Here is a 22,657-nt window from a genome sequence, read left to right as displayed (position 1 = left end):
CTATTTAACATCTACTCTCTAATAGCAGCAAAAAAAAACAACTATAAAATTTGGTGACGCGAAAAATAGCACATAATACAAATATCTTAATGGTTAATGTTGCATATATAGTAATTTAAAACCAATAAATTAACAGTTTGTTGGAAGAAACTTGAAATTTACTACATATCCCACAATTCCCGGGGGCGTTTCAGTAGTTTCCTGAAATATTCTGTGGGTGCGCATCATTCTTAATCCGGCGAGTCAATCAGTACGCCAAGCGCACCCAGCCTTGAAAGAAACATCTGAACTCCACCTCAACTACACCTAAGGAGGTTTGTAGACTTGTAGGAACAAAAAGAAAAACTTAAATAGATGTAATTTGTGTATTTGTCAGTAAGCAAGCTGACAAATACAGCTTGCTTACTGTATTTGTCAAAGACAAACACTATGTCTTTGAGCAAACATAGTGTTAAGTATAAATAAGTCAATAGAGAATACTGGCAGGAAGTAAAGGGACAGCGTTTAGATTTTAACGCTGTCAGTGGGTTGCTTTGTAATAACCACTTCCTACCGCCAAAAAAACGCATTTTATCTAAATTTAAGAGTTAAATTCCTCCCAGTCGGCGTCGTCATCGTATACCCGCCCCATCACCCGGCTGACTGCCACAAAATGCGACCCCTGTTCGTGAAACGTCACGTGACTATTAACAAATCAAGTGAGGGACCTGCTCCTTTTGTCATCTCCGGTGAGGAAGCCGGATAGACTCGATCAGAAGCGGCTTGTGAGGAGTTTATTTACAGAACCCAATACGGGGAGATATGTTCACCGAATAGTGGCAACCTATAAGAAATATCTATCTTGAATGCCGACATTAATGTTCGACAAAACAAATATTCTATGGGGAATAATTCGCAGACTCCACCTACTCGGTGTTCCGGCTGCGTGGAAATGATGCGGACCCCGTAACTTCAACCAGAAGGTGCCTCCTAGCTGTAAGAAACAGAAGAGGAGTGTGAACTGGCTTAAAGTGTGTGTAAATGAAGGTTGTCCGATGAACAGTCAGCACAGTAAATATGTGTACAGCTGTGCATATGACGATTAGTCCGTTCTTCATGTCTCGTTAGCTTTCTTCATCGGGTAAGTAGCTGCTCAGTTGCATATGTATGCAGTTAGCTGTCAGTTACAAACGACAGTTAAAGCTGTGTTTCTGGGCCTTAACATGTGTATGGGGCAAAAATGCAAATTAAATTATGGATGATAGATATAAAACACATTTAACTCGGTCCTATTGCTTTACGTTCAGTTTTCTTTGTGCAATTGTTTATGAAGTATGATTGTTGCTCTAAATGTGGCTAGCTAGTTGTGAGTAGGACTAATTTAAGGGACTATTTTATGATTTATTTTGTTTAAAAATGAGACCTCTTTACCAACAGATTATATTAAATCCACACTGAAAAAGGTGACTGCATTTATTGTCGCACAGCTTTTTGTATCGATTGGAAGTATTGATGTTAATCAGCAATTACTGAACGAATTTGGGGTTTTGATCTGTTGCCAGAATGACAAATTAAGAGTGCAAAGTGCACCACTCTGTTCACTCCTAAAGTGCATCTAAGCTTGGTGTTTGGACATTGTAACTCTGAGTTAAAATGTTATATACCACTGTGTTTAAATATAACCAATTGCAGGGGTGAAAAAAAAAATCCTCCTTTAGTTTCTGTCTCCAGAAATCAAGGTGTTTGTCCCTGTGTGCATTTGCAAACTGTAATCTGGCTTTTCATGTTACATGACATGACACCACCCGTCAGTCAATCCAGCTGGTTTGTCAGCAGCTACTGAGCAATCAGTGGTTGCAATTTGTCCCAAAGTGAGACACTCCTTACCTGGAGGAACTGAACCTTCTTTACCTCTGACCACATTATTGGAGTTTATCATTACGAATGTGCTGCAGCCATTCAGACTTGAACAGCTCCACAATTCTCTTCCTGATATATTTTTGGGATTTAATTCACTGTTTAAATAATTGGTACTTGTTCTGTATGTAAACTTCCGATTTTAAAGACATTAATAAATAAATCTCTGACATACTCTTCCTCTACACTGCAGAAACACAAAATATTACCAAGTAATTGTGGTCTAGTTTCTCGTGCAAATATCTTAGAGCACTTCAAATAAGACAAAACTAACTCATAAGTAACTTTTAAACAACATATAGGAGCTTGTTTTAAGTCAATAATTCCTTAAAATTATAGAAAAAGCACTAGTTCCACTGGCAGATTAATTCATGCATATCCTGGGGAAAAATGTCTTGAATTAATCTTCTAATGTTTTTCTGCAATTTTTAGAAATTATTAACTTAAAACAAATTCCAATATCTTGCAGAAAACTTATTTGTAACATAGTTTTATCTTATTTTCTGTGTACTAAGATATTTGCACTAGAAACTAGACAAAAATTACTCTGTAAGATTTTGTATTTTTGTAGTGTAATTAATGTGGAATTTAGCAAATAGAAATCATTTTTGTGAGTTTGAAAAAGTTACTTGTGTCTTTTCATTCAGTGTAGATAAACTTTTGATTTCAGCTGTATTGTCCTTTAACAATATTAGCTTTTGCCTTATTTAAATAATACAAACTAAAGCTATGGTGTCTCAAAGTGTGGCCCGGGGGTCATTTGTGGCTCTTGAAAGGATTTCATTTGGCCCCTGACCACAAGTCAAGAATGGTAAACATTTTGGCCAACAAAGTAGAAAATAATTAATGACCCCCAAAAAAGTGGAAATTGTTTTCCTTGTAAGAGGCAACTGTTGGAAGCCCTCTTCATGTTTTGAATCTGTAAAGTTAAACAGATTTTGAAAAAGGAAAATGTTGTTGAGTAGAAACAAAACAAAAAAAAAAACAATCACAAACAAATGTTTACATATTAATGAATTTTGTGGCCCACCAGGAGTTTGAATTTGCCCTTTGTGGCCCCCAGGGTAAAAAGTTTGTACACCACTGAACTAAAGCTCTTTACCTATAATTTACCCCGCTTTTGTCTTCCTCAGTGAGCCGCCCACTGTGACTCTCCTCTGAGACTCCTGGGAATCCCTGTGATCATCAGACTCAACCATGTCCATGTTCAGCACAGGCATCCTTGTGCTGACATCTCCTCTCCAGACTCTCCCGTTGCGCATCGCTCCGGTTCTCAGCTCGGCCGCTCAGCTCGTCGACCGCACGCTGTACGTCCACCTCCATCCCGGCCTCAACCTGACCAGTGGGACCCAACCTCGACCCGTTTTCATTTCACCCGTAGTCGACCTGTCCACGCTCATCACTCGGCTCTACAACAACGCGGCGGACGTATGCGGCCACCTGGATGTTCGGGTTTTGCTCACTAACATCCGCGCTCAGCCGGCTGCCGGCGGCGGGAACGCAGCTACGAACTGCCCCTTCCCCACACCGCAGCCTCTGTTTCACTCGCCAGACGTGGTGCTGACGGACTTTGCGCTGCAGGACCCGCATCAGTCCAATCAGGTCCAGCAGTGTCTGGAGAAGTACACCGGCCACTGCTATGTCTGTGGACCCGGTATCTCATCAGTGCTGCTTCATCCGCAGCTGGTAGAGCTGCAGGAGAAAGGGGACGAGCCAAAATGTGACCAAGAACAAAAGGCTGGACCCATGGAAACCTACAGCGATGTAGTGGTAGGAGGAACGTTCGACCGCCTGCATGGAGCCCACAAGACGCTGCTCAGCATCTCGTGTCTCCTGGCCAACAGGAGGTTTGTCATTGGTGTGTGCGACCAAGCAATGCTTAAAAGTGAGTGGTCCTTTTAAGACTTTAACAACATTTATTCATGAAAAGCTCTGATGGTAAAATGATGCAGCGCCTTGCAAAAGTATTCATGAATGCTACGACCACGTTATTGTATTTTGGGGGAATTTATGTGATAGAACAACTCAGAGGAAGATAAATTAATTAACAGAAGATAAATTATACTTGGTTTATGACGGTTTTTATTAGGGATGCACCATTATGAAAATCTGATCCGATATTAAAGTTGGTTTTATGACTAGGGCTGAAACACTCTATCAATCTATTATTTGACTACCATTTCAAGGATCATCCATTGATTTGGATTTCCATTGAAATCCATTTCAATGGATCCTTGAAATGGATTTCAAGGATCCATTTCAAGAAATGGATCCTTGAAATGATCCATTTCAAGGATCATTTGATCCTTGAAATGGTAGTCAAATATTTCGGTAATCTGTTACTTATTATACAGACTCAAAAAAGGCAATTTACTGAAAGAAAACCACCTTCAAAGCAGTAATTGAGCAAAAAATAAGTACATTTTGCATTTAAGATTAAAAAAAAACATTTGTCTGTGATATGTTTTACCCAGAATGCTTCAAATGGCATAGATTTAGCTTCACCTGTTTAAAAGTTTTCTATTGAGCAACTTCTGAGATCTAAGTATTGATCAGTTAATAAAAACAACAACAGCAGCAGATCAAATTTAGAAGAAGCTATCAGGTCAAAAGGTTTCAGTCTCTACATGTGTTTTTCTATCGCATAAAATCCCAATAAAGTACCTTGAAATCTGCGACCGTAACACGACACAATACGGGAAATTTCGAGGAGAACGGATACTTCTGCAAGGCGCTACATGTGGGGAACTTCTGGCTGACTTTTGCTTCTCTCCGGTTTCAGAAAAAGTCCTAAAGGAGCTGATTGAGCCGTACTCTGTGCGAGTGCAGAGACTCCAGGAGTTTCTGCAGGACACCAAACCGTCCCTGCAGGTGGAGATCCTCCCACTTGAAGACCCCTTCGGCGTGTCCATCGTGGACCCCCTGCTGAAGTGCATCGTGGTCAGCGAGGAGACGAGAAAGGGCGGCGAGGCCGTCAACAGGAAACGCGCTGAGAACGTACGCTGCCCCGTTTCACTGAGTTCAATGTTGCCTGATGTACTTTTGAAAGTATTTTGTACGATGTTTATTGTAATATTTTAGGCTGAACAGAACCTGAAATCAGACACGTTGTCACGGTAACATCAGCGCAGGTCACTTGTACAGATTTCATCATAGATCCTTCATTCGTCTGACAAACAGCCTGAAATTGGAGATCACTTGGAGGCAGGTTGTAATATTATTATTTTATTTTTTTTTACTTTAACTAGGACCTTCCACCTCTTGTTCTTCATGAGATCCAGGTGCTTAAGGATGCTCACCGCAACGAAATTGAGGAGGAGAAGATCAGCTCCTCCAGTCTACGCTCTCGTCTACTTGGCACCCTCCTTAACCCACCTAAAGTAAGTTCAGCTTATTTTCCACAAATCCTGGTCAAACAAATAATATATAATCAGATATAAAGATGACTTTCGTTTATAATTATCATCTCAGATTAAGAAATTCTAAAAACAAAAGAAACAAAAAGAACTGGCTTCTTTATTTATTTGTTTATTGCTTCTAACACCAATAAATGTAATTTAACGATGTGAAAACATCAAAACGTATCAATAAACTTGAACATCATTACGGTGAAATATAATGATAAACCTAAACCGCCTGTCTAATCTATGACAGATTTTATATCATAAGATTTATTTCATTGATTAAATAAGCTCCTTTTCTTTTTTGTTACTTTTTTGCCATAATAAAACCAGTGAGCAAATTTCTTTCTGGTCTGCAAGAGTAAAAAACAGTTTTTTCTGTGTTTTCTGCAAAACAGGAATAAAAGCAGGCATATCGGAAAGAGCAGCTGAGTTTTAAATCCATTGCTGAAAAGTCGGACAGTTAATCTTTTAAGCTCGGTTTTATTGTGGCCAGTATAAAGTTTGAGGAAACGCAACAGCTTCCAGAACAAAGGTTAGAAACCTGGAGTCTGGTTTGCATGAGTGTGACCTAATCTCTCTGTTCGCCGCTGGTCATCCAGACGGTTTCCTCTGTGAGGCCGGGGAGCCTGTTTGACTCGACTCAAGGAGCCCTGACTGGTTTTTGTTGTTGCTTCTCCTGCCTGGAGCCTCATTGAAATGTTCTTGTCATCTCATGGATTTTTTTTATTTTTATTTTTTGCCTCCTTTGCGTCAGGGTTCGCCTCACCTCCCTCCTACACCATATGTGATCGGTCTGACGGGAAGCAGCGGCAGTGGAAAGAGCTCCGTGGCCAAACAGCTGGAGGTTCTGGGCGCGGTTCGGATCGACTGCGATAAGCTGGGTCATGAGGTGTACCAGCCCGGTGCACACTGCTATCAGAAAGTGCTCGAAGTTTTCGGATCAGGTAGAGACTAGCTTTACTTTCAGGGCTTGTTAGAGCTGGCAGGTATCAGTAAAGGTGCTTATTAAACATGAATTATGTAGTGATGATGCTAATTTCCTTGAAAAGTATTTCGTGATACATACGGTAGTTGCAGAACGCCCATTGAATGTTTTCACATTTTGTCACGTTGTAGCTACAACCATCAGATATTATGTGTATAATTCTGAACTGGAACAAAAAAACACAGGGATTTCCAAAAGTATTGATACCATTTGTACATTGTTCATATTTAATCCCATTGCAAACAACACAAATTAGTACTTTGTAGTGGCTTTGGTTGATTGTTTTGTATTGTTGTGCTTCTGTGTTGTTGTTTTTTTTTTCTTTTTTTATTTAGTCTGACTAGGTGATATGGCTTATAATGAAATCTGATTTTTTTTTTTCTCATACCAAATTTGATTTCTGATTTTTCTCACTTTCTTTTCTTAGAAAGAAATTACAAAATGGCAGAAAATGTTTTCACAAACTGGATTTTATTTCAATCGTCCCTTCTGTGAGTTGACCTAAATTCTAAATAATTAGAAGCCATGAAATTCGCTTGTCATATAAGTTAGTTGACTTTGGGTGGCTTAACATCCTCCGAGTGCATTGGTGTGGGGGAAAAAAAATCCAGATTTTCCTCAAATTAAATCTTTAAAGACAGAAAAAAATGATTTATCGTCCTAGCGTAGTATTTAGTTCCCCTAATCCTGCTTCTGACAAGCTTCTCTGTCCCTGCCAAAGAAAATAATTCCCACAGCATGATGCTGCCACCACCATGTTTCACGTTTGTTTGCATTTAGCCCAGAAATTTCAGAGGTGGTCCATCCTGATTAGAGTACCTTCTACATGTTTGATTCGTGTCCTGCATGACTTTGTAACAATGACTATGTCCACTTCCACCTGAGCTGTGGATCGCTGCAGCTCCTCCAGAGTTGCTCTCATCCGTCTCACTTCTGCCACAAGTTCTTAATTTCAGTGTGAAATTTGACTGGGATACTTTGTTATTACTTCCTTACTTATTTGAGTTTTTAAAAGTAAAGAATGTCAACTTGGGAGAAATGTCGCTTCCAGAGTTTCTTTAATCCTTTTCTCTGTCTCATTTCTTGCAGAAATTCTGAATGAGGACAAAACCATCAACCGGCGAGTTTTAGCATCAAAAGTATTCGGGAACCAGGTATTTCAGCACCGGATGTGTCGCATCGCAAGTCTCTGCAAAGCGCAGCTGTTCTTTTGCAACTGATTTAAAGGTGATGTTTGTTTTTCAGGCGCGGTTAAAATGTCTGACAGACATTGTGTGGCCTGAGATTGCAATTCTGGTCAAGCAAGCAGTAAACCAAGCCAGGAAAGAAGGTGATGTATTTAATTATTTAAGCTGCTCACAGTTCTTTCCAGTGTTTCTGTCTGAGTGAAGCTGGTTTTTGTATTTTTGCTCTCTTGAATCCTTATATTAAAAGCCGAATCATTCTTACGTTCGTGCTTTTGCTGTGATCTTCTGCTAGAATCGGTTTGACAGAAACTTTTATAACAAAAATGTGAGAAGCTGGAACAAAAATTGCAAAAGTTAATGTATAGATAGAGTTGATGTGAACGTTTGATCCCAACAACAAACTTTTAATTGCGTGTTGCATGCACCGTCACGCTTTCAGCCACAGTATGGTCTTGTCCCTAAAATAATTTCTTCTTTGTTGGTTTTCAGGTAGGGGGGTTTGTGTGGTGGATGCAGCTGTTCTTCTGGAGGCCGGCTGGATAGACTTGGTCCACGAGGTTTGGGTCATCATCATTCCTGAGGAGGAGGTGATGATTTCTTACCTACATTTCTCAGTGACACAAATAGAAGCAGCACTTATACAGACTTTAATAGCTGCAATACAGTTTCACATACAACTGAGAATCTGTGGCAAAACTTAGGATTCCTGACCAGAAGCTCTACATCCAAATGGACTGAGCTTGAGCCCATTTGAAAAGATGAATTGGCAAACATTTGGAGTCTAGACGAACAAAGCGTTAGCTAAAAGTTTGTCTTCAGATTTATAGAAGAAGTTGAAACTTTGCATACATTGAAGTCTGTCTCTGGTTGTCAAGTGACAAAATGGGAAAAATTTCAAAAGGCATAAATACTTTTTCAAGGACCAAACGCCATTAAACATTCGGTTTGAACATTTCATGCATTAAGTTTTAATATGTGGTAACCTTTTTTTGTGTTTCTTTTACAAAATGCCACTAGAGTGCACCAGAGTTTCTAAACTTATCTTTGCTATGAAACTGATGCTTTTTTTTTTTTTTGGCGATTCTATCCAGGCTGTGACAAGAATAACCGAACGGGACGGGGTCAGCAAAGAAGATGCCCTCTGCAGGCTGCAGAGTCAGTGGCCAAGCAGCAAACAAGTCAAGTATGCTAACGTAGTGCTGAGCACTCTGTGGGAGTCAGAGGTCACCCGGAAACAGGTCAGACACTCATCATCACGTCAGTCATTTCATGAAGCAGTTGCATGTAATTTAAATGGACTTTTTAAAAAAATTTTATTTAATTTAAAGGTACTTAAAGCTTGGAATCTCCTTCAGAAGAGAATCTAGAAGACAGAGGGACGATAGACAATATCTCTGGATTACATCAGCTTTGACTTGTGGAGAGAAAACGCAGAAGGAAGTGTGTGTGTGTGTGTGTGTGCGTGCGTGTGTGCGTGTCGCCAGTGACCAATCCACCGGAGGAAACACTGCCTTAAACAAAACATGAGGACAGTCATCATGCATCTCTAGCTAACCAAGCAGGCTCCCTCACTTTATTCAAGAACCCAGTGCCTGAGCCTCTGCAGAGGTTTTTAAGTGTCATTTCATGTCCAAGATGCTTAATTTAAGGATGAATGTGAGAAAGTCAACTTGGAAGCGAAGATAATTTAGATTTTAAATGAGTAATAACCAGTGAGGTTTAGGTCAGATTAAATTTTTTTTTTAAGTTGTCTTTAAATGATCAGTGAACATTACATATTTCAACATTCGTGTTCTTGGCTGTATCCAATGTTAATACTATATATTACTAAGGTATTTTATAGTTCAGAAATATGTGGATGCTAATTTGTAAATAAATCCTTATTTCACAAATAGGCATTACTTAAAGTCTCTCATTGAACTTTGTAATTGTTTTCCAGAAAGGAGAAATTAAAAAAAAAATGTTTGGGGGAAACTGGAGCGGATTCTCCGAGATCCAATCTGTTAATCAGCGCATGTGTTTGGTCTGAAGTGACAGAAAAATTGCTTATATTTAAACAAGTCGATGTCTAATAACTTGAGGTTTACAAAGAAAAAAGTATAGAAATCTTGTAATTTGGGCATTCTTGGTTCTTGAATCTCAATTTTGCTTTTATTGTATGTCATCTTACTGCATCATACAACATAACACTAAAATAAATTTTCTATCAAGTAAAATTTTCCTCATTCATTTGGACAAACTTGCAGCAGAACTTTAAATTTTAAGCCCTCCAAGTGTTGTACACATTTAATGAACCAGGTTGTGTTGTTTAAGAGTCTTTATTTCAGTGCTTTTATAAAACTTATGTAAACAATATTAATATACAAATGCATCTGTATTGCCATTGATAAAATTCCAATCAATTTTATCAATGGCAAAATTGATAAAATTTTGCCATTGATATTTTACCTTGTCCTTAAAAAAAGACTTTTCAACCATATCTGAGGAATACAAAGTGTGAATCTCTAGCAAAAATCTAACTTTCCTTTCAACAGAATGGCACCGCTGTCATGCAACACATTTGTGACTTCAGCCATTTGTGTCCTCTAAAATAAAACAAGTGTCCATGTAGCGGCCTAAACGAAGCAAATCCACAAGTGCACACTCTCTCACAGTTTGACTTTCAGCTTTGCGGAGCACATCGCCTCCCCGAGCTTGTTTTGGGCTCTGCACACGTAAATCCCGGAGTCAGAGAGCGCCAGATCAGCCACCACCAAAGAGCAGAGGCCGTCATCGTCCTGCTGCAGCCTCACTCTGCTCGAGTCGCTCACCGGCTCCTCGTCATGAAGCCACTTCACCTCAGGTTGTGGGTAACCTGTGATTTGGGGGGGGGAAAAAAACAACAAACGATTAAACAGAAACTTTTTGTTTCTTGGTTTTATGCAGCTAGGCAAATATCTATAAGTTTCTTAATTGATTTCATACTGAAATTGAAAACAACCCAAGATCTTTTGTTCCAACTCTTCAGGCCTCTGTTAGGATGGTAAATGTCATCTATATTAAAAGTGTTTGTTATTATATAACTGCGTTCCAGTCACAATTGTTGCTCACCTGTTTTGCACCTATAAGATGCATCACTGACGACTTTTAAAGTTCATACATAATTGAGTCACTTATGCAGAAGACAATCTGTATTGCAACACACAATTTTGTGTTCAAATGGAGTCTTCAGGGTAAAAAACTAAAGGGTTTTGTGTTAAAATTCAGATGTGCTATAGATTGCCTTTTTGAGGTTTTGTTTTAGGAAGGTTGAAATCTGCTTGTGTCCTGCTTTGACTTCCCATTCACGCCAGTCTCCTGTCAGAATCTGAGCCAGTTTCAAAAAGACATTATTTGGAGAAATAAACTGAGATTTAGAGAAACTCTTCAAAAACAATAAAAAAAAAATACTGAACCAAATTAAATTGCCCAGTTCTATCTGAATACTAACTTCGACATCCACATTTAGCATCAAACCACAAACCAAGGTGTTATTCTACAGATTTTAAGTACTTTATATCTTTTTTCTGCATAACTTTTTTTTTAAATCTGTTTTGGACCTGTGACTTTTTTGTTTTTTAGATTTGAGCAGTTTTCGAATGGTAGAAGTCAGCTTTTGTGTTCTTACTTTTACAGCATCAAATCCACCCTGAGTTTTTCCATAGTTTGGTTGTTTGGAGACCTAAATCTTATTTCATTCTCATTCCCACTTTAAAAGAATGCTGTCCAACACACAATTCACACCAAGTATCTCATTCTCTGCCGTTTTGCTCCTTGAGAACCTATTTTGGATCTATAAAGAGCATCAGTGCTCCGTCAGTACCGTCCACCAGGCATGTCAGCTCAGCGGTCTCTCCCTGGTGAAGGGTGACGTCCTTCAGGGCCTGCTGGAAGTGCGGCTCAGTCTGCAGCTGCTTGTCCAGCGACTGGATGGCCTCCTCTGCCTCGTGGCTCCACACTGGCTCTGAATGGACGACAAAACGGAAACAAGGCCGCGGTGATCAGAGGAGCGTAAACTTGAAGTGACAGCCCCCAACTGTGAGTCATTTGGCGTTTGCGAGGAGATGTGGGACGAAAGAAGGCATTTGTGTCCGTTACCCTCTGAGAAGCTGCCAGGAGAATCCGTCTTGCTGGTGAGGTTAGCCATCCGGTTCAAGGCCAAAACAGCTTGGCCAGTTTTCTGTAGGGTGAAAGGAGGAACGGTGACTCATGACCAACGCCGCTCGCAGCCAGGCTTTGAGTTTGCGTTTGCAGGCTTAAACTAAAAACTCCTCAGAGGAGACATGTTTAGAAAATGCATCGTCTGTCCTGCTCTGGGTCTACCTTCCACTTGCGTCTGGCGAGGAAGCGCTTCATCTTCTCTTTATTCAGAGACTTGGTGGGTCTGCGGGTCAGAGGGGTGAAGGAAGCCATCCAGGAGTGCGCGAGGGCCTCTGTGCATGACAGCCTAGATCTTTTATCAAAAAATGGGCAGATATTGAGCAGTAACAAACGTCAGAGCCTTACCTTCATTCTTCAATCAAGCGTAAAATACTCCTTTTAGCCGTTTTGTAATCAGCATTAGCTGAACATGTGATCATTTGAAAACATAAGGCAGACCAACCTTCGGTCTTTCTTCAACAGGGAGCTGATGAAGTCCTTGGCCTCATCAGAAATGTCTTCAAAACTTTCCGGGTCGAACTCAAAGCTGGCTGCTGTCACCAATGCTAAAGTCTCAGCGTCGTTGTCTCCCTGGAAGGGAGATTCTCCGCTGAGCCTGGATCACAGACGGTGAAAAAAACAGGCTCAGACAAGCTCGCCTTGAAAGGTAGCTATTATTTTCCTGCGGCCAACATTTCTACTTGGAAGAAAGTTAGTTTACAACTGATAACACAAGATAATGTTCTCTCTCAGCAGGTTCTGCTCCTGTTGGAGAACCAGCAGATGGTGCCAAATCTGCACCTACTCAGACACTCTGAGCCACAAGCTTTTGGAAAAAGACACAGTGCTGCGTTCAAATTCAAACGATCACCGCTAAAGTTCAGCTTACAAGATGAAGCAGATGACGCCGATGCTCCACATGTCGGTTTCAAATCCGACTGGCTCGTAGTTGATCACCTCGGGAGCAACGAACTCTGGAGTGCCGTGCATCACCATCAGAGGTTTACCGTCCTCTACAGGAGGAGAGAAAACAAAAACGATCATTTGCAAAGAGTCATTCCTCATGTTAGGACCTCCTCTAACGTCCACTGCTTTGCAACAGCTTTCATCCTCCCTAAACTCAGGAGGAAGTATTTATTGACATGACAAATGATGAGAAATATTTGGAAGAAGGTGGTGGTGGTCAGAGGAGATCAAAATGTGGCAGAATATAAGTTTATTTATAAAGCACATTAAAAAAAACGCAGCTTAATGCTGAGGGATGCTTTTCTTTAGCTGTGACTGAGAAGCTGAGTTGAAGAAAAAAAAAATTAATAGGGCTAAATAAGAGTCATTTCTTGAAGAAAAACAAGATGCTGCCAAAGATCCAGCAGGACAATGACCTTAATCATACAGTAGATGATTTAGATCAAAGTTTGTTCATCTGGTGGAGTGTCTCCTGCCAGGCATAAACATCAATTTTTTACATTTTAGACCTTTTCAGCAAAATAATTTAAGATTTGATCCAACAAGAGAGTCTTTAATTGTCTGTACAGAGAACAAGGTACTTTAGTTCCGTTTTCCTGAAATAGTTTCACTCTGTCATCTATAAAAAAGACTTGTTGCGACATAACTGCTGCTGTAGAAGTCTAGCCATTTGAGACGCCCTGATGTTATCTTTGGCATGCAGTCAAGGCTGTTCTCTTCCAAAGTTGCACATATAAAGGATACTAAAATATTTGACAGTGTTTCATATGTTAAAATCTAAAAAAAACAAACAAAGAAAACACTATATTTTATGTGTAATATATAAAGTTGACGTTTATCTGAAAAAAGAAAAGATATTAAAAATGTACTTATTAGATCATCTTCACATTTACCTAGCTCCCTGGCCAAGCCAAAGTCAATTAACTTGATCTGCGTGCCGGATGTGTTCACGCAGACGATGTTCTCCGGTTTGAGGTCCAGGTGGATGATGTTCTGCTTGTGCACGTACTGCATGCCCTCCAGGATCTGCTGCACGTAGCGAGCGCTGGTGAGTTCTGTGTGCTCAAAGTTTTCGTCCACGATGCGTTCAAAGAGTTCCCCGCCGGCGATGCTGGGAAGACAAAACACAACTCAAGGACCCGGTGGTTCGGATGTGAAGCAATCACCAGATAAAGGTTACTTACAACTCCATGACCATGACCAACTCCGGACGAGTTTCGTACGCAGCCTGACACTGGACTATCTTTGGGTGGTGAAGCTTGTTCATTATTTGAATCTCTTTGCGAGCTTCTGCCTTGTCCTTGGCGGTCCGGGCTCGGTAGAACTTGGCTGCAAACTCTTTGCCAGTCTCTTTGTCGGTCACTCGGTACACCTGTCCGAACTTCCCACTTGAATAATGAAAAGTGAGATTGTAATGGAAAATTTTGTTTTTAGCCTCATTTCATTTTGGATGGAACTGATACTTTTTAACCATTTATTTACTGATTATATCTGCTGTGTTTTTGTATTTCTGCAAGATGTGTTTTTCCATTAAAGAAGTTTTCAGATAATGTTTTCCGCAGCTGTGACAGTATAAGAGACCCGAAGACATCTTGGGTAAAATGCTTGATCTGGTAATTGTCTTAAAGGACTGTTATGCGTGGAATGTAGTTTGAACCCCTGTTTGACCCTGAACGCACGAGTAACTGACAAAGAATTAGGAGTTTCTCCTGAAATCCTTATCGCCTCTCTTTCCTGCCATGAAAATCGTCCCCTTAAAGAGGTGAGGGATAGTTTATGAGGTTCATAAGGATTGTCTCTGTGGTCCATCTGGCAGTAGAGATAAGATCAGACTTTGGGTGGGTCGTTCCCTTGCAGTGACTGTACAACGATGTGATGTGACTGCGTTCAGTGAGACAAGTCTTCGAACGGTTTTGTCTTCAAATAAAGAAATTTAAAGACAAAGATGAATCTTTCTCTTATTATTGAAAGAGATTCTCATTCTTTGATCAATGAAATCTCCATAACGAGATCAAGCAGCATTATGAATTGCCTTCATGCATGAATTAATGTTAATGAGAAAGAAAAACGCATACTTACACCCCAAGCTTCTCGTGCACATTGTAGTGATCCTTGACTTTGTGTTTGGTGTCAATAGTCACCGTCACATAGGAGCCAGGCTCATCTTTGTTTTCCTCTTTAAGCAAAAACAAAGTCAGTTTTCAATCTGAACAGACACTTCTATCAACAGTACCAGCGCATCACTCACTTGAGGTTGCCATCTTGATGTACGGAGTCTCCTGGCTCGGGTCGCTGGTACCTGCGACGTTCCAGGCTCTAACCCTGAACTTGTACCGTCCCAGAGGCTCCAAACCTGAACAAATGTGGCTCGAGGTGTTCTTACACCTACTTATTTTAGTCCAGCTTCCAGGCTCTATGGGGCCGTCTTGAAGGGCCTCTACGATGTAACCCAACACAGCTGTGCCTCCGTCGTAACAGGGGCCCGTCCAGGACAGAACCAAGGATTGGGTCGAGATCCTGGAAGCAACAGGCTGGGACGATGGGGGAGTGGGTCGATCTGAAAAGCAAAGTGGATTTTTCTAAACCTGTTGAGTAAATATACATCACACCATTGGGGTGGCAGCAAATGAACTTTTACATCTCAAAGTTTAACTGTTGAGCATAAATGGGTAGAAAAAAAATTGAGTGAATCTGACAAAAGCAATATTGGGATGGCAGGTTGTCAGGCTCAGTGTACCTCCAAACATGCATGTTTTGTGGGGTTTTTTGTCCCCCATAATATGTATTTGTTAGTATCCATCAGAAAAGGTCAGAAGGAGGGAAAGTGGTATCACAAATGTTCACCTATGTGGTCCAATTCAACAGATGAGTTACTCCAGCTCAAACTGCAGACGAAGCCGACACTGGTTCTGGTAGAAAAGTGTTGGAACCCTGCATTGCCGTTTGTTGCTCAAGGGGCTTGGTAGCTGGAGACCAATCAGAGTATGTATGCTAACCACTCTGGAAGTGCCCTCAATGAACAAGCACCAGAACTTTACCACCAGAAGGAGGAGATCTGGTTTATTAAATATTTTCTTTTAAATCACTTGATTTTCCCAGTAATGCTGCTAACCTGGGCAGCACATGGTACCATGGGGATCAAACAAGCCATCACATGCAGTTTGATGCTGTGGGTCTTGCCATTGATATGGATGTTACTTTGACACATATGGTTGTAGATTGTGGATATCTTTTCAAATAAACCATATTTTTTGATGACTGGAACCTCTTTCTGCAGATGGCTTAGAGTCGACCAAATATCCCAGATCCCAACCCAATCCTTATCCGTAAAGGCAACACCTCTCCAATTACAGAACGATTTCCTGCCAATGTCTTGGTACCAGATATCACAGCACACCTTCACTGGAGTCAGATCAGGTTGTTTGGCTAGCAAAAGTGGGGACAGAGGCCCATTTTATGTTTTTGTTGAATTCTCTGCATCTCTACAGTATAAATATTCATCAAATGTTTGTATTTATTCATGTAGAACATCAGATGTCCAATCCCACCTATGACACTGAGCGACACCGTGTGCTGAGCGGAGCCGTGTCTGTTTCGGACAACCACAGTGTACGAGCCCGTGTCTTCTGGAGCGGCTTCAGAGACCTCCAAACTGCTCTGGGTCTTCTCGTTCTTCACGGTCACCCTGGAGCCTCCTGACACCACCTGGAGAAGGAAAAGGTCGGTTTTAGAGTCTGAAAGCACAGATTTGGGTTCACCACAATTATCTGAGTCTGTAGCAGTTTTACTTTGGCTCTGTTGTAAATCCAGCAACAGGCCACGGGAAGAGAGCTGCTCTTGAACACACAGCGAAGCCGAGCCTTCTGACCCACACAAACCTCCACCTTTTCTGGTGGGTCTACAAACTTCACTGGAGGACCTGAATTCAACGTAAAATCAGGTTAGAAAACACCCAACATTTCAGCAGGATTTGGAATCAAACAATGGAAACTCTGACTGAGCTCAGCTGCTTACTTGTAAATGTCACACTTACCTTTGCTCGGAGCAGCTTTTGTTTGAAGTCTGCAGTCTCTGATAACTGTGGAGAATAAAGAAGTAGGTGGGCTTACAGTTAGGTGTCATGATAGGTGAATTTGAAGAGAAACCAACCAATCACGAAGCAGCAGTCATGATTGGTTGCAGAAGCAAACAAAAGCACTGAATCAATCAGCCAGAATTAGATCTTTCCTGACCAGATGGGTAAATTTTGTCTCCACTTGTGAGTCCTGCTTATTGGGATTTATTTCATATGAGAAGATAAAACAAAATAAAATGAAATTGTTTCATGCTCTTAAAGCAATTATTTTTTAAATGACGAAAAAAAACAAGTTAATAATCTACCTTGATCTCTTTCTTTGTGTTGCCGTTCCCCTTCAGTGTTTTCACAAGACTCCGATTCCGATGAGACATCGTTGCTCGGCTCATGGCTGCTTGATGTGGGGATTTCCTTTGTTCCGGCCTCTTTTGCAAAACACAGTGACATGGATTTTGTGTAAATAATTCTCCTCAATAGGCTCGTACTGATTGATACCGGTTCTACTGGTCCTTGTGTGTTTTTACCTTGTCCTTTAATATGTAACAGAGCGCTACTGGTTGCCTTTCCGGCACTGTTTTCGGCCAAACAAGTGTAATCACCAGCATGTCCGCTTGAACACTGAGTCAGGGTCAGACTGGCAACGCTATTTTTAAAGGAAGTTCTACCTGCAGTCACACCAACACCTAAGCAAAAAGAAGGATATGTCTAATAAGTTAAATTTAAACACTGGAGAAATGCAGAAAAATCCCATCCTTTACTTTAATCACATTTACCAACAGGGAAATATTCCAATTGTTGTTCAACATGCTATAGTACCAACAGAAAAGCTCTTCAGCGTTTTTCTCAAACAAACAGAGAGAGGACGATCTTTGACCTTCTCTCCAGAATGTCTTACTATCTTTTTTTCAGATAGAGGACGACAGATTTTGTGTCTGTTGGATCAATTCTGTGCAGATTTGGCCATATGTTTCGGATTATTTGCCTTCTGACGGACCAAATGATGAACCATTTTCAGAAGCCACAAGGTACTTTCTTTAACATTTCAGAAAGAGTTTATGAAGCCACATGCTAACAAGTTATACTTGCGCCACAAGAAAACAGGAAGTCCTGGATTACTCGTACAATAGTTCCTAAAGATAATGATCAACTTAAAATTGTTAAAGAATACATTTCAAAAAAGGCTTTAGTTAAGCACATTTTAAAGGTGCTAATGAGTTTAGCAACACTTATTACTCAACATATGTTGACTACACAGCTTATACTCAAAGTAATGGTTATATTTTTATATTTATCAAAGGTTTTTAGTGTTTAGAGCAATAAAGGTTTTTACACATTTTTCAGGAATGCCAATAATTGTGGAGGATGTGTATCATTTTGAAACATTGCATCACTCACCATTGTGCAGCCAGGAAACATTCAGCGGCTGAGTTCCTGTGATAACACCCTGAAATGTAACGTCGCCTCCGACGCAGACCGAGCAATCCCTGATCGATTCCTTAAATTTGGGTGCTTCCAAACTCTGAGTCATTCCTTGTTTGACACCTTTGAAGAAAAGTAGATACTTCAGCATGTTGAGTCATATTTTACTTTTTGTTTTTCACTGACCAACCAGCAGGAACGAGCTCATCTAAGTCCTAATGTATCAGTTTGTTTTTTTTAAGAGCTCTACATCTAGCAAAGTAGATGCCTGAAGAGATTACACCTCCATAACCGCCGATCAAAATGTTTGGAATGCTGCAGAGGTTGTCATTTAGAAATCTGAAACTAATGTAAATATTCAGTTGGATTAATTATCTCTGACATTACAGTGGTGGTCTTTAAAGTGTGGGAGTTTTTCAAGGTGTTTACGAGCTTTTCCCCACAGATGTACAGATGGACTGATGTTGGAATGTGGAACAGGGTGGGCAATGGGTGGTCACCGGCGGATAAAGGAAGAAATTCACTCTGTTAAAGCTGGTGTATGTTTAGTGAAGAATGCGGGTGGGGGGGATGTCGCATGTTGGACTGAAACCATGTTGGAATTTAGCTGAAAACAAACCTTGATGCTTCTCTTCTCTTCCTGGAAATCCTCAACATACCTGCTTTTATTTTAAGCTTAAAGTACCGGCAGGAAGTTTAGTGGGTTGGAGAAATGAAGAGTCACAAATTCCTTTCTACATGTGGCACTGATTAAGTTGATTTCTTTAAAAAAAAACTGCTAGTGATTTGTCAAATACAAACAAAATTTTAACTAAATTATTTAAACTTTTTTGGAAGCGTATCACAAAAGATTTGGGCCTGCAAATTGTAGGGTTGTGAACCTGTTTTATCACCATGCTGCATCCAATCTTCTTTTGGGGAGACTCTGTAAATGTTTAGGAACAGAGACGACCAAATGTTTACTCTTGAGTAATAGGTCTGGACTCCAGGCGTCTCTTTTTAGTCCCAAACTCTTGGCGTTTTAATAGATGCAGGCTGTCATTTTGCTCTATCGTAATAAGCAGAGCAGAGTTCAAGTATCTCACAGATGTACAAGTTATGCAATGTGGGGAAAAATGTGCAAGAGAACCCTTATGGATTGTGAACTAAAATTTAATAATTTGAATTATACTCACTTTTTCTTAAGTTAACTCAGGAATGAAGCAGATTTACAACATTTGGTCTGCGATACTTAAGCTTTAAATTTTGTCACATTTATCACATTATAATCACACACTTGAGTGCATTTCATGGTCCAACAAACACATCTGCATAAGCACAAAGTGGAAAGAAAATTGTGCATCATTTACTAAAATCTTCAACTAACAAAAATCTGAAATGTGTGGCATGCATTTATGTCTAGCCACCAACTTTTGCAGCAGCTACAGCCTCAAGTTTTTGGGGGTATGTCTCTACCAGTTTTACCAATCTAGAAACTCCTTCAGATTGGATGAAGAACATCTGTGAGCATTAATGTTCTTACCAAAGATTCTCAATTGGACTTAGGTCTGGACTTTGACTGGGCCATTCTAATATACGACTGCTTCAATCTAAGCCGTTCCACTGTAGCGCTACCTGCATATATTTAGGATCGTTGTTCTGCTGGAAGTTAAATGACACATATTTGGACTTTTTTTGTTTGTTTTGTTTTGCTAATAGGGTGATTTTGGAAAACAGAAAAAGAAAGCAAATGAACCACATTTTTAGATTATATTTGTAACTAATATCCAAAACTTTCACATTGACTTCACAATTATGCACTAATTTCTGTTGGTCTTCCTTCTGGATCTTTAAAGATTTCTCTTTAATTTAGAAAATGTCACTAAAATCCTTAAAACATCTAAACAGTGGCATTACTACAATGGCATTTCTCTTCTCCCATGCACCCCAAATTTTAAAAGAATAAGTTACATCCTAAATTTAAAATAAGCTACTATATATATATATTTTTTATAAAACATAAAATTTGCAGCTTTTCTTTGTATTGAATCAAAAGTATTCAGCCATTCTTGTTTTGGGCTTGTTCTGTCATTGAAGAGATGGATGTCAAAATAGATGTTTCAGTTTGAATGTTTTTGGTCCACAGATGATTATAAAATGATCTCACTACAAGCTGTTAGAAAAAAGCTTTGAAAACTGAACTTCTTTTTACAGTTTACTGAGATTTTACCTGTTGCAGATGAACATCTGAACTTGTTGTTTCCTGTTATTGTCCTGCTTGTGGTGTCCAGTCCATTCTGTCTCTGCTTCCCTCCCTGAGGCTTGAGGGCCATCCGGAAGGTGGACACATACGTCTTCGGCTTCTTATCGTCCTTGTCCATCTTTCAGTCAGAACAAGAAATCACCAGCTGTTGCACATCTGTGAGTCCTGCTCTTTCCCCCCTGCCTGAGGGTTTTGGTTTGATTTCCTCACTTTAAAAGCCCAAAGTGAAAGTTGGGTGCAACTTCACAGCTCTGTCTGTATTCGCACATCTTCAGAGAGAGCCTCTGTTTTCTCTCTGCCCCACACAGTACATGTGCAGGAAACAGGCAGATTTATCGGGAAGGCCAATCAAAAACACAGATGTCCAGCCCCCGCTGGCCCTCTGTGCTGAAAAAAGGGACGGGAAGAGTAAGAGAAGGAAGTGAGTGGGTGAGGGAAAGCATTCAACCTGAAGACAAACCGATAGCAACAAGATGGGGAAAGAATAAGAAATCAGAAAAAGAGGATTAAGAGCAAAATTACCTCTAAAAAAGGTTCCCTCGTTCAAATCCAATCTCTGCTGTCAGCTCGTCTCTGCCATTGTACTTCTTGTCCTTCTCCCTTCTCCCTGTAAACACTCAACAAAGCGTTGCGTGAGCTGTTGTAACAGAGTCGCAGTGAGGAAACAAGAAGAGCCAGTAGAGCAACTATGTCAAAGCCTTTATTCGACTGTAGTGAGAAAATATCTACAAAAATCTCTGAAATGGCTTTTAGTCTGATTGCAGGAGTAAAAGTGGAGAGCAGGGATGATGTGACCTCAGAGGTTTGCCTTGAACAATGGGCCCTTTTTTTTGCAAATTATATTCAAATAGATGCTTTCAAGGTGTGTCTTAAGTTACGTTGTGAACATGTTTGCCACTGGCTACCTTTATCTAGTCTAAGTATTCAAATGATGTTCATAGTGCCTGGAAGACGTTTTCCTGCCTCTTCAACTTTTTTTTTTTTTTTACATTTTGTTACATTACAACCACAAACTTCAATGTATTTTATTGGATTTTTGTTTTGACAAAAGAACAACGTGGGCCGCGTCCTTTCTTTTTTTTTTCTTTTTTCTTTTTTTTTTAAACAAATAAAAATCTTAAAAGTGTGGTGTGCATTTGTTGACCTTCACACTTGTTTATTTCAGACAAAAGCAAGCAAGCAAGAAAAAAATAAAAATAAATTATCATGTCCAATGACAAGCAATGTTACGTTATCCGTTTGAAAAGGAGCAGGTAGAAGATACAAGATCTCATTTCCTGCTCCTCCCATCAACTTATAAACATTTAAATCTCCAGACACCAAATAAACTTAAATTATTTCCACATTACATAACACTTAAATCTCACATTATCATCTTTAAATATACAAATATCAATAGCATTTTTGGTCTTTGAAACACTCTTATACATCTCATACTACATATTTCCCAATAAGCTCCTTTTAAACAGTTTTTTAAGCAAGTTTATATTTCTACTTTGTTTTGAACTCATCATTCAGTCCATTAATTTCCTCCACACACCAATAAACAAAAACTCAGTCTATTGTTGTTGTTTTTTTTAATGTCCTAGTCCTCTTAAATTATAACCCCCCTTCTCTGTCACAAAACATATTTTGTGTATTGTTGATGGTTTCTTACTTTAAACATGAATTGTACAGTTTTAAATGATGTTGCAAGATCCCAGAATTTCAGTGTTTTTGATTTAAAAAATAACAGTCTTCAGTCATATTTTATTTCTTTGTCCTATCTCCAAATAGACACATTTTCTTGTGGTGGCAAATCAGACATTGCAGCATCAAATTATGTTGATTCTTTGTTGAGATTTTAATGTCAAAGAGGGAAAACGGCTGAACAAAAAACAGCTGAATGACAGGGGGCCATTGTGTAACCCATCTGGGAGCCATTTTTCAACCCACATGAGCCCCATATGTTAATGTTCACAGTGTTGAGACTAAACAAAAAATATACTTCAAAGTGTTTTTAATAAGTAATTGACTGATTCAGATTAACTACAAAAAACACTGTAGCGAATGTTGAGGATTACTTCCCAATAGATGTGATGTTTGGGGTGAAATGTAAGTAAAAAATGTCAGAAAACTTCTAGGCTGCCAGCTGTGTGGGGGGTGGGTGGTACCATGTAGCAGCTGACCGTCATTTACTTCAGACAGCAAACATGTCGCCTCGCATCAAAACACACTGATGGATGGATGGAGCAGCCCGAGGAACGATGAAGCCGACGTGAAATCAGTCTCTGCAGCTCTGCACAGCGTCGTAAAACTCAGCTCTGCTCGGTTTTGGATGCCTCA

At 39.9% G+C, this 22,657-nt stretch overlaps 2 protein-coding genes across 2 annotated transcripts; one reads left to right on the top strand and one right to left on the bottom strand.

Moving 5' to 3' along the window:
* The first annotated feature begins 763 nt into the window (after nt 1-763).
* Nucleotides 764-9,373, top strand: coasy (CoA synthase). The gene is made up of 10 exons (XM_007558367.2): nt 764-1,120; nt 3,030-3,781; nt 4,679-4,893; nt 5,145-5,276; nt 6,055-6,244; nt 7,375-7,439; nt 7,531-7,615; nt 7,962-8,059; nt 8,564-8,710; nt 8,801-9,373. Exons 2-10 carry the CDS (start codon nt 3,094-3,096, stop codon nt 8,837-8,839), a joined length of 1,659 nt encoding a protein of 552 aa, XP_007558429.1. The 5' UTR covers nt 764-1,120; nt 3,030-3,093; the 3' UTR covers nt 8,840-9,373.
* Nucleotides 9,374-9,775: 402 nt separating this feature from the next.
* On the bottom strand, nt 9,776-20,983 carry LOC103142339 (myosin light chain kinase, smooth muscle-like). Its single transcript, XM_007558365.2, has 18 exons — nt 20,855-20,983; nt 20,300-20,719; nt 18,067-18,213; nt 17,196-17,354; nt 16,977-17,096; nt 16,630-16,674; nt 16,385-16,515; nt 16,145-16,301; nt 14,845-15,153; nt 14,676-14,772; nt 13,781-13,984; nt 13,490-13,707; nt 12,520-12,643; nt 12,094-12,246; nt 11,814-11,943; nt 11,589-11,670; nt 11,314-11,454; nt 9,776-10,326 (listed from the first exon to the last, which is right to left on the bottom strand). Exons 2-18 carry the CDS (start codon nt 20,448-20,450, stop codon nt 10,121-10,123), a joined length of 2,574 nt encoding a protein of 857 aa, XP_007558427.1. The 5' UTR covers nt 20,451-20,719; nt 20,855-20,983; the 3' UTR covers nt 9,776-10,120.
* Between the last annotated feature and the right edge of the window lie 1,674 nt (nt 20,984-22,657).

This window comes from Poecilia formosa, unplaced genomic scaffold (genome assembly GCF_000485575.1).
Source record: "Poecilia formosa unplaced genomic scaffold, Poecilia_formosa-5.1.2 Scaffold95, whole genome shotgun sequence".
Taxonomy (NCBI): domain Eukaryota; kingdom Metazoa; phylum Chordata; class Actinopteri; order Cyprinodontiformes; family Poeciliidae; genus Poecilia; species Poecilia formosa.
The sequence above is the reverse complement of the archived record's forward strand: the minus strand, read 5'-3'. Positions and strand labels throughout refer to the sequence as shown.